At 39.7% G+C, this 12,185-nt stretch overlaps 1 protein-coding gene across 1 annotated transcript in view; it reads left to right on the top strand.

The window, feature by feature from the left end:
- Positions 1-12,185, top strand: part of Dnah14 (dynein axonemal heavy chain 14) — a 225,464-nt gene that overhangs the window by 95,576 nt on the left and 117,703 nt on the right. The window contains 3 exon segments of the mRNA XM_037211077.1: positions 3,475-3,564; positions 8,081-8,215; positions 9,064-9,279. Coding sequence (XP_037066972.1) covers positions 3,475-3,564; positions 8,081-8,215; positions 9,064-9,279 — 441 coding nt within the window.

The raw sequence follows: 12,185 nt of genomic DNA, 5'->3' as shown, positions 1-12,185 counted from the left end.
CTTTAATTTTTTTTGTGTGTGTGTCTGAGTACTTTTTGCCTACATGTATGTGTGTGCACCATGTCATGCCTGGTGCCTGCAGAAGCCAGAGGAGGGTGTAAGAGGCCCCTGGAACTGGAGTTAACAGATGGTTGTCAGTCACCTTGTGGGTGCTGGAAATCAAACCCAGGTCCTCTACAAGAGCAGTAAGTGCTCTTAACCACTGAGCCATCTCCCCAGGCCTGAAGTCTTTGTTTTTGGTGGTGGGTGATGATTCCTATAAACTTCTCTACATTCAATTTTGCTTTAATTATATAATTTTGGGCATACTATATTGCTGTTATCATTTGTCTCAATAAATTTTATAATTTGTGGGCTAGTGAAATGGTTCAGCCAGTGAGCTGCTTGCTGTCAAGCCTGACAACTTGAGTTTGATCCCCGATCCTACTGATGAAAGGAGAGAACCGATTCCTGAAGGTTGTCTTCACACGCACACACGCATGCATATGCATGCGCATGCATGCGCATGCATACACACACACACACACACACACACACACACACACACACACACACACCTTCTCGGTGGCACTTGCATGGACACAGCCCCTGAGTCTTTCTGTGTTGTTCCATTTCCTGTATTCATTTAATATCCCAAGTGTCTCTTGTTGCTGCTTTCTACTTTTATGCTGTTGTGGTCAAAATGATACTTGATGTGATTTCATTTTTTTTTAATTTGTTAATGCTTGCTTGGTTTTGTGGGCAACTCTAAGATGTATATGGAGTCTTCCACGTGCTGCTAAGGAGGCTATGCATTTGCAGCTGTTGGATGAACTAGTCTATGAATGTCTGCTGGAATCTTCGGTTAAACCAGGGTACGGTTTAGCTCTACATTTCTTTGTTAACTTCATCTGGGTATTTCACTTATGCTGAAAGTAGAATATTAAGTGCTCTACTTCTGCTGTGTTGGAGTGTACCTTTGAAGTCTATCAGTATGTACCCTACAGCTTTAGGAGCAGCAATATTGGGTACAAATATCTTTATGCCTCTTGTATCACCTTGCTGAATTAACCTTTTATCATACATGATTACTCTCTCTGTCTCTCTGTCGTCTCTGTCTCTGTCTCTCTCTCTCTCTCTCTTTGGTTTTTTAAGACAGGGTTTCTTTGGCTGAAACTCACTCTGTAGACCAGGCTGGCCTCAGTTTACAGAGATCTGCCTGCCTCTTCCTCCCGAGTGCTGGGATTAAAGGTTTGTGCCACCACTGCCCATGATTACTCTTTTTGATTGCTTTTCTAGCTTTTGACTTAAAGTCTGTTTTTTATCTTTTGAACTCCTCTTTCTTTATCCACTTCTAAGATTTCTTCTCTCTCCCTTCCTCTCCCCCACCACTTTCTTTTTAACTCTCTCCAAGAAGTATCACCGATAGTCCTGAATAACTTAAAGGAAGATTATAGATTTATTCAAAAGCAGTCCAAAATAAGAACTCTGTTAAGATGTGTAGCCAGAGGGAGGACCTGTCCAGACATCTCTTGATGGCTGTGAGTGTATGACTCCTTTGTGGAGTTCCATGCCTCTGTGGCTTCTTTCCTGGACCCTGATTGGCATCATAGTCTCTACATATCATTTCCTTGAGACTGGGCCCTTAGGCAGGGGTTCTCATCCAGCTCTGCTGGGAGGGTCCTTTAGATGCACAGCAGTGCCTCTCTCGATCTCCCTGGAAGCTGCCTCTTCTCCACTGCGCGGTCCCAGGCTCTGCCTCCTCTGTCTGCTTCGTGCTTTCTCATTATAGGGATGCAAGGAGTGCGGAGTGGATGGGAGACGAAGTGTGGTGCTATATCATGTACCCTAATAAAATATGCCTGAGGATCAGAGGGCAGGGGCAGCCACTAGATTAAACATAGAGGCCAGGCAGCAGTGGCACACACTTTTAATCCTAGCACTCGGGAGGCAGAGGTCCTCTGGATCTCTGTGAGTTCAAAGCCACCCTGGATTACATGAGATTGACTCAGTCTAGGAGAGAAAACAGAGCCAGGCAGTGGTGGCACATACCTTCAATCCCAGTACCAGGAAGCACACACGCCTTTAATCCCAGGAAGTGGTGGCTGGGTGGAGAGAGGTATATAAGGGATGAGGAGGCAGGAACTAAAGGCTTTTCAGCAGAAGCGTCCCTTTCAGCTAGAGGCTTTTTTGGCTGGAGCCTTTCTGGTGAGGACTCAGAGGATTTGTGGAATTGGTGAGGTAAGAGATGGCTGTGGCTTGTTCCTTTGTCTGATCTTTCAGCATTGACCCCAATATCTAGCTCCAGGTTTTTATTAAAAGACCTATTAGAAATTCAAGATGAAATGAAGTATTAATTGTATCCACCCCGAGACAAACCCTCCTTTAGAAGGAAACATGGACCCCCAGGTTATTTTTTGTTGTTGTTGTTTTGGATATTTTAAGAACGTACATCATGCTTACAGTCCTATCTGCTTTATATATTATCTTAGAACATTCTCACTGAAACATTAAAATAATCATTACAAAATTGAAAACTAATATAATGGTGATTAGAATTGCAAAGAGACACAAAGACCTTTGACATTTTATTTCAATGTAGGTCAAGTGAGTATTTGTAACTACTTTTTAAGATATAGTTTTAATTAAAATGTAAGTGCATCACTCCCGCCCCTCCTGTAGGCCACCTCACTCCTCTTAAATTGGTGGCCTCTTTTCTCTTATTATTATTGTTACACTTGTGCACAGATGTACAAACACAGCCTGCTGAGTCTGTTTTTCTTGTTTTGTGCATACGACTTTGTATTAACAAATCCAACAGTGAGGATTCTTAGTCTGAGGGGAGGGCTGATGAATGTGCTACCAAAGGTCTATGAACATAAAATATTCTGTGTGTTGCACATTTCTGGTGAGAAAAAAAAAGTGGTTTTCATTATTCTCAAAGACAGAAGTTGGTGAAACTAAAAAAAAAAAAAAAATGAAGAAATACTCTTTTTTTTGTTTTGTTTTGTTTTTTGTTGTTGTTTTTGTTTGTTTTTCGAGACAGGGTTTCTCTGTGTAGCTTTGTGCCTTTCCTGGAACTTGCTTTGGAGGCCAGGCTGGCCTTGAACTCACAGAGATCCACCTGCCTCTGCCCCCCACCCCCCCCAGTGCTGGGATTAAAGGCGTGCGCCACTGCTGCCTGGCTTATTTTTCTTTTTCTTTTTCTTTTTTTTTTTTTTTTTTTTTTTTTTTTTTTTTTTTTTTTGGTTATGAAGAAATACTCTTATAAACTACAATAATTAGTAAGTAGCAAAGAGGTTCTAAAGGATTTAAGGGTGTGGGCTGGGGGTGTGGCACAGTGGTACATCATTAGATGACTTTGTACAAGGACCTGGGTTGTAGATAGATGATGGATGGATGGATGGATGGATGGATGGATGGATGGATGGATGGATGGATGGATGAATAGATATTCAAGTTATAATGCATTTCAATATATTTATATCCTTTTAGAAAGCAATATTTCTTGCAACAGATCAATTAGGCTTTCAACATTGGCCACCTCAGAAAGAACAGATCATACAGTTGTACAATCAACTTCAGGTGAGTACAGAATGGCATGTCGGCAGGTTCTTCACCTGAGTTTCAGTCAGTGAGCTCAAATGTGCAAACACAGTAAGAGCAATAGAGAGGGATTACAGTACTCTTGGAAGAACAACAGCATGGTGAGTGTTTTCCTAGCCATTGTATCGCCCCTTAATTTGACAGATGGAACTGATCTTCTTATTCATTAATATATACTTGTCAGAGTCCTACAAGGGTAGTCTGAAATAGCCTGTAACCTGTTGTTATGCCGTCTTTAAACTCCCTGTTCTGCCTGGCTATGGATATACATTGTGTATTTTCACAAACACTACATTATGTGTACCCCCTGAGTCTTTGTACGATTCCGTGTCTCTAAATATTTTAGCTGCCTGAGTTTTATGTGATTGCCAAATTTTACAATGGACTTATTCTTCATTGGTTGTTTATCTTTTTCTTAAGAAATGTATATGTTTCTCACAATGTATTTTACATCATAATTCTTTAGTAGTTCTGTACACTATGAGTAAATTCTCTAAGTCTCAGCTTTTTAGAAGTGTTACTATGTTCAAGCTGTATTGAAGACAATTTTAGTGCTGTAGGCTCTATTCCTTTATGGTTTGAGCATTTTGTATCTTATTTTTTCTTAAAAAAAAACTTTTCAGCTATCTTTGTAAAGACATTTTCTATGGATTTTCCCAATTTTTTTTTAAATATTTGCATTTTCCATTTTTAAGTTGTCTGGAGTTCTTTTTTAAGGTGTCAGCTAGAGATTTTCCCCAAAAGGATAGTCGGTTTTCCCATGGCTTCTCCTCACTGGCTTGCTACTTATACAGCACATCAAGTTTTCACATCTAGTAAGATTGGCTTCTCAGTTTATTGGAGCCTCTTTCTCCATCTGGGTCTACACCACACAGTTTCACATATCACTGTGGTTTGTGATATTAACCTGTCCCATGTTCATGCTGGCAGAGGAACTAGATCCCTAGGTTAGAGACGAAGAGCAATTTGTTACAACAGTACCAGTAGCCAGACTAACATATTTATACCACTTCCTAAGATGTAATTGTCAAAACAACACAAGGATTGGTAACTACTGTACGTGGGCAATGTGTGATGAAAACCTTGAATTTAGTGTACCCAGCCCTAGTCTTAAAAGAATACTGGCATCAAAAATACCCAACCTTTGTTTCTGAAGGAGACTTTTTAAATATACATTCTGGGTACCAAATTTGTGCTTGATGGGGTGTAGCTCAGCGGTAGAGTGCACATTTAGCATGCATGAGACCCCACAGCCAATCCCCAGCGTTCTCATACCCAAATCTGTCTTACATTCTTGAAAACATAAGCTGCCAATGCCTCTGCTCCAACAGCATGTAGGAATATCAATGACCCACAAAGAATGTCTCCCAAGAGCATCCGCCTCTCATTTATACATTGTCTTAGCTTCTGGTGAATGTCTCCAAGAGTACAATGCTATATTAACAACTAATTAATCTTGCTGACAGGACCTATAACCCAAATACATTTGTTTTACCTCATTGTTTTAGTTAGGGTTTCTACTGCTGTGAAGAGACCCTGTGACCATGGCAACTCTTATAAAGGAAAACATTTAATTGGGTGGCTTACAGTTTTAGAGGTTGAGTCCATTATCATCATGGTGGGGACATGGTGCTGGAAAAGAAGCTGAGAGTGGAAATGGAGCTACATCTTGATCCTGCAGGCAACAGGAGGTGGTCTGAGTGTCACACTGAGAGAAGCTTGAGCATAGGAGACCTCAAAGCCTGCCCCCAGAGGGACACACTACTCCCAAAAAGGCCACACCTACTCCAACAGAGCCATACTTTCTAATAGTGCCACTCCCTATGAGCTAATAGGGGCCAATTATATTCACTTTTGAAGAAATATGGACCTTGGGACTATAGATTACAAAAGCAGTGGAATGCTTTAAGCACTGCTTAATAGGACATATTAGTAGGAACATGAAAGACAGTGGTGCTGAGTGTGATTTGATGAACTGTGGGGTCCTGGATCAAGAAGTTTCAGAGGAGAAGAATTTTAGCATATTGCCTAGAGATTGTTCTTTGATACTTTGGTAAAGAATGTGGCTGCTTTTGCCCTTGTTTGAAAGTTTGCCTGAGGCTAATGTGAAGAGTTTTGGATTAATTCTGTTGGCAGAGGAAATCTCAAAACAAATACAACCTAGTATAGACTCTGTTGTGTGGTTGCTAGTGGTAACTCTAATGAGGATTTATAATGAAAAGGAGTAAATTGAGCAGGGTAAATTACAAAATGTACAATTTGAGGAAAAAGGGAGCATCATGAAGTAGATTGGACCTAAATCCTATGTTCAAGGAAATCAACAGACTAAGAAATGGGATTAAGGGAATGGTGACCCCAGGGCAAGATCCCATCCACCCAAATTTCCAATTTGTAAAAAGGAATTAAAGAAAAGCTTAGAGCTTTTAGAGCATGTGGTAGAACACACTTTTAATCCTAGCAGCCCAAAGGCAAAAAGGCTGGTAGATGGCTGAATTTGAGGCCAGCCTCAGTTCATCAAATCATACTCAGCACCACGGTCTTCCATGCTCCTCCTAGTGTGGTCATGACCATGACCACAGCAGCTCCCCCCGCCCCCCTTCCCATTTTCCCAGACAAGGTTTCTCTCTATAACAGCCCTGACTGTCCTGGAACTTGTTCTGTAGACCAGGCTGGCCTCAAACTCACAGAGATCCACCTGCCTCTACCTCCTGAGTGCTGGGATTAAAAGTGTGCACCACCACCGCCTGGCCCACAGCAACTCTTGTAAAGGAAAACATTTCATGGGACTGGCTTACAATTTCAGCCATTTAGTCCATTATCATCATGGTGAGGCATGGTGGCATGCAGGCAGAAATGGTGCTGGAGAAGATGCTGAGAGTCCTACATCTTGATCCATAGGTAACAGGAAGTGAACTGGGACACTGGGTATGGCTTGATGTCAAAACCCACCTCCACAGTGACACACTTCCTCCAACAAGGCCATAACTATTCCAACAAAACCACACCTCCTAATAGTGCCACTCCTATGAGTTTATGGGCCAGTTACATTCAAACTACCACACTCCTATAGGACTTAAGGCTTCCATCATCAGATCACTGAACAGCAGAGCAAGAACACCCTAAGCTCTAGTCCCAGCAGTGAATAACCACCTAATGTTCTAGGTCCAAACAGCTACATAAACACTGTAGCTCACCTGAGTCTACCTTAGAGCTCCAGGTAGGATCCCTCTGAATGTCTGTATTGGCCCTTCCACTTCCTATTTGAAGCATTAGTCCAGGCATACACAGATTTTCACATTACCCCATAAGGGAGGGCTGTGCAAGTCAGTGAGCTGATGATGCCAGGCTGAATGCCACTCAAGGAAAGCTGGCTTGTTTTTAGGAGGGAGACAAGATCATTCCTGGGCCCGGTTTTTACATAAGAAATAAAGATATAAAGAGGAACAAGGTTTGTTCGCTTGGAAAGTGGAGTCTTTTGGTTTTTTTTTTTTGTGGGGAGGTTTGTTTGATTGGTTTTTACAGTTTTAATCTTTCTTAAATGTGAGCTATGTCAAGTTCCAGGTGAGGACTGATAAAGTGGGTGGTCCCCAGTACCAGTTCTCACTTCATTCAAACAAACCTACTTCTTGTGTTTGGAATGCCTAGTACGGATGGTTGGCCCAGCGTCCTGGTTTCACTATGCATCAGCAGATGTCACTCCTCTGACCTGTGAATGACTGTAGAGATGGGGAGTGAGCACTGGAGTGTGCACATAAGAGCAATTTGTTTTGTTTTTTGTTTTTTCCTCTTTGTGTGTGTGTGTTTGTGTTGTACTGAGGATTGAACTGAGGATTCTAGGCAAGCACCTTATCACAGACTACACCCACTGCCCTTTGCTCTCCTTACAGGGCCACTAATTACATCATGGGAGCCCTTCCCCAGATATCAGACCTAGAATCAAGAAAATTGTAAGGGATGAATGAAAAAGATCAATATTCTACTCTGAGCACTTGGTACATAAAAAAGCATCAAGTTTGGAAAGGCTGAATGAAGTTTATGAGACGTGGGGATGGAGATGCTTAGTAAAATGAAGCACTGAGGAAATATGTACATTAGATAGCTGTTTAGAACCTAGGTCAGGCTTCAGGCCAAACTGTTAAGACCAAAAGGAACAATGACGAGGAGATAGCAACAAGAATGATTGAGGGAAGTCCAGCATGGAAAGATTTAAAAAAAAAAAAAAAAAAAAAAAAAAAGCAAGAGAACAGTCATTGTGTTACAGATCCCTGTAGTTCAGAAAGCCACACGGAGGACAGGAAGCGGGGAGCAAAAGAAAGTGATCACCAGAAATTGAAGATGTTCTCTGGTTAGGCTGTTTCTCCTCACTTCCGCAGAGGGCCAGATTCGTGCGGGTGGAACGGTCATATGAAGGAAGAGGGTGCGGGTACAAGCAGAGATGTACTTGTAGAGGAGCATTAAGCCGCTCCTCAGCGCACTAATCTGAATTTCGTTTCAGGCTTGTATTGGTGTGATGCTGGTGGGCCCAACAGGTGGAGGAAAAACAACAGTCAGGAGGATTCTAGAGAAAGCGTTAGTAATCCTTCCTGTCGCCGCCATTTTATCAGTGAAAGAAATGCAATCCGATTCAAAGGTGAACATTCTCCTCCATGAAACAGTTCCTATTTGTGCACAGCTTACTTTTCAGTACCCAGATCTTTTCTTTCTACATTTATATTTCAACTACTTAGCAGATTTACTACTAGAAGTTTTGTAAGAAATTATTGTAGTAAGTGAGAATTTTGAAATTTAGATATCAAACTGGTGATGAGGAATGTAAAATAGAATGGTTGGCTTGTATATTTTGTATTTAGCTATTTTGCTGAATGAATTAAAGTTCTAATTCATTCCTGAGTATTAATTCAATAGTCTTCAAATAAAATTAATTATACCTCTTTTCCAATATTTATGTGATTTTTCTTTTGTTTTTCAAATGATTACCCCTTCAAGACTGTGTTAACTATAGTTTTTATCCTTTATTTTACTTGAAATGCATTTAATTTTTTCAATATGATGTTACATTTATCTAATAATTCTTTATCTTTTCTAGATATCTTTTTCTAGAAATTCTTTATCATATTTGTAAGTTTCTATTCCCCAAAACTTCGTAGTTTTGATGACTGGAACTTAGATGATTTTTAGGGAACTGTTGGATCAGGAGGTGAGGGCACTGGCTGAATGTTTTCTGCACTGGGGCACAAGGAGATGTCTTTTCTTGAAGAAGCTACTTGTGTTCTTTAGATTGTTTTAATGGTTTTTACAGTATGCCTTCTTTTTAAGTCAACTTTTACTGTTTCTTGTTAATTCTGCCTTTATAAAATGTTTTGTTTGATGTAAAAGATTTCTCCTGACCCATTGGCAGCAACAGTGCACAAAATGAAGTAATTGTGCGGTAACTAATCCCCTTGAAAACAACACTGCATTTCTCACCCCTGCTCCCAGTTTATAGGGAAAAAAGGAAAGGTAGAAGTGTGTGTTTTGAATCCCAAATGTGTCACTCTTGGTGAACTATATGGACAGCTGGACATTAATACCATGGAATGGAATGATGGGTTATTATCAGCAGCAATTCGAAATTATGTGCATATCGGCACTGCAGATTACTCCAAGAAAGATGGTGACCTCAAACTAAAGTCAAGAATCACAGATATATCTAATGTAAGTTTACTATGGAATTTAGCATTTTCCTTTGACTAATATAGATAGTTGCATAGTTCAAGCTATTTATTAAAACATCATTGACCACCTATTAATGTAAAAGGAAAAAGTAGTATAAACAGTTTTTAAAATAGAAAAGTTATATTATTAAAAATAGACAATGCACTGTTGAGTGTTTTGGGGTTTTATTTGGTTTCGGGGCTTTTTTTTTTTTTTTTTTGGCTTTTCGAGACAGAGTTACTATTGAGTTTTTAAATGGTCAGTAAACCATTAAATGAAGTTAGAGATAATTGTGTTGAAACGAAAGCAAAGAGAATTAAGCCTAAATAGAGAACAACCTGGTGATTAAGTATCACTAATGTATCTTACAAATTAAAGAAAAAAGAGGATAGTTTTGCTTTTTTAAAAAAAAGAATAAACTCTTTGATGTAAAATTTGTTAAATAGTAAATATATAAGTGGCAAAAAAAATGGAAAGTTGTGTTCTTGTAACTTGTAGGTGAGATCATTGGTAGTTTTCAGTAGGTAAGCTATATGTGTATGTGTGTGTGCACATATATATATGCAAATGGTGATGTTTGAAGCTCATAAAGAAATATACAAACATAATTTAGGACAATTTTGAGAATATAATCAGACCTCAGTATCCATGAATTTTACCTCTGCAGACTCACCCAAAAATAGACCCAAACTATTTGGAAATGAAATGGTGTCTGTGTGAAGTGTATACAGACTTTTCCTTATCATTGTTTCTAATAACAATCTAATAACATCACAAACAGGCTTTAACCTGTGTTAGATTGAGTAATGCAGACACGTAGTTGTGAGTAGGTTGTGTACAAATACTGTATCATTTTACGTAGGGTGCCTAACCACCCATGTTCTCGTATTTTCTGGGGCTTCCTAGAAATAGCCTCCCCTATAGATACCAAGGAATTACTGAACATGTTGAGATTTCTACATAAATGTTTCTTTGATTTAACAATCAATTCCTAGTCATTTAAAGAGATAGCTTTATTAAGCTGATGTTATCTTTTCATATTGGTAAGAGGATGCTTTCTATATGAAAAGTTACAAGTTACTCGTCTACCATATGAATCACTTATATTGTCTCAAATTTATGAAATACATTTATATATTCCTTATGGAGTCATCTTTTCAGTTTTATCATAAAGGTATGCTAAATTTTACCAAACGCCTTTTTTGTATCTACTGAGGTGATAATACATTTTTATTTTACACTTTGTTTTCTGATAACATGTAGGAGTTTGTATGTATGTATGATGATGAGCTTCACTTGTATGTGTTAAGCCATATTGCATCCTTGGATATATCCCACTTGGTCATATCTAAATCCTTTCTGTGTACTACTCTATTTGAGTTGCTGGTGTTTTGCCTAAGAATTTTGCACTTGTTTTGATGAAGGTCAATGGCCCACTGCTTTTGTTCCATTGTGGTTTCTTCAGTTTGGTCCCATAGAACAAGTGAGAAGGATTCTGTTCTCTTCAATTTTTCCAGCATATGTTAGGGAGACTTAGTATTCATTCTTCTCATCAATGGTGAAGCTATCTGGTCCTGGACTTTAGTTTGAGGAGGAAATTTTTTTGTTACTGATTCAGTCCCGTTGCTCTTTATTGGTCTTTCATTTTTTTTTTCTCCTTGATTCGGTCTTGGCGAGGTGCATGGGTCTAGGATTTTGTCCATTTATTTTATGTTTTCAGGTATGTTGGCATTTCATTTAAAATTTTTATTAATCCTTAATGTTTCTGTGGTATCTGTTGTAATGTCTCAGTTTTCACCTCTAATTTCATGTAAGTCTTCTCCTTGTCTTAATCCAGCTGAAGGTTTGTTGATTTTGCTTATGTCTTCAAAGAACCAGTTGTCTTATGTGAGGCAGAACTGGAATTCTGAGGGTCCTGGGCATGGTCAGTAAGATTTCTACCACTGAGAACCCCATCTGCACCCCTCCCCTTTTTCTGATGCCGGACCTCCCTAGTTTTCCAGGCTGACCTCAGACTTACTTGTGTAGCCAGGCAGGCCTCCAGCTTGTAATCCTTCTTTCCTAGCATCCTAATGAGCTGGGATGGCAGCCTCTGTCACCATACCCAATCATTCTGTTGCTCTTAGAAGGTAAGTTGCACCAGACATGGTATTGTACACTGTTAATCCCAGTGCCTGGAAAGGCAAAGCTCTGTCGGTGTCTATGAATTCAAGGTACCATGGCCTAGAAACATTTGAAATTATAAGCCAGAGAGATTCTGTCTTAAAAAAGAAAAGAAAAGAAAACTGTTAAGTTCCATATATGAATATACTTTGCCAGGATTTTATTGTTACAAATACTGCATTGTGGTCCTAAGCACTATGATTTTTTTTTTTTCAATTTGGGACTTGATCTATGTTGTGATCTACTCAGGAGGGTTTTCTTCATGCCAGTGGGAAGTGTGAGTTCCTGTAGCTGTTGGGTGGGCTGCTTTGTGTCACATGCGGTCGGTCCAGTGGGTGAAGTTCATCTGTGCTGTTTCTTTGCTGATTTTGTACCTTGATGACCTGATATTGGTGAAAGTAGAATGTTAAGTCCCTTGCTGTTGGTGTACTAGAATCGTTCAGCCTTTAAGTCTATTAATATTTGTTCTGTATACCTGATGCTTTGCTACTGGTTTTCCATATGTTTACATTGTTTATAGTCACTTGCTAAATTCACCTCCTCTTTGCTTTGCTATTTACCATGAGGCTTACAAAAAACATTTTTAAATTATAAAAGCCAGCCGGGCGGTGGTGGCGCACGCCTTTAATCCCAGCACTCGGGAGGCAGAGGCAGGCGGATCTCCGTGAGTTCGAGGCCAGCCTGGTCTCCAAAGCGAGTTCCAGGAAAGGCGCAAAGCTACACAGAGAAACCCTGTCTCGAAA

This window comes from Peromyscus leucopus, chromosome 15 (assembly GCF_004664715.2).
Source record: "Peromyscus leucopus breed LL Stock chromosome 15, UCI_PerLeu_2.1, whole genome shotgun sequence".
Taxonomy (NCBI): Eukaryota; Metazoa; Chordata; class Mammalia; order Rodentia; family Cricetidae; genus Peromyscus; species Peromyscus leucopus.
The sequence above is the reverse complement of the archived record's forward strand: the minus strand, read 5'-3'. Positions and strand labels throughout refer to the sequence as shown.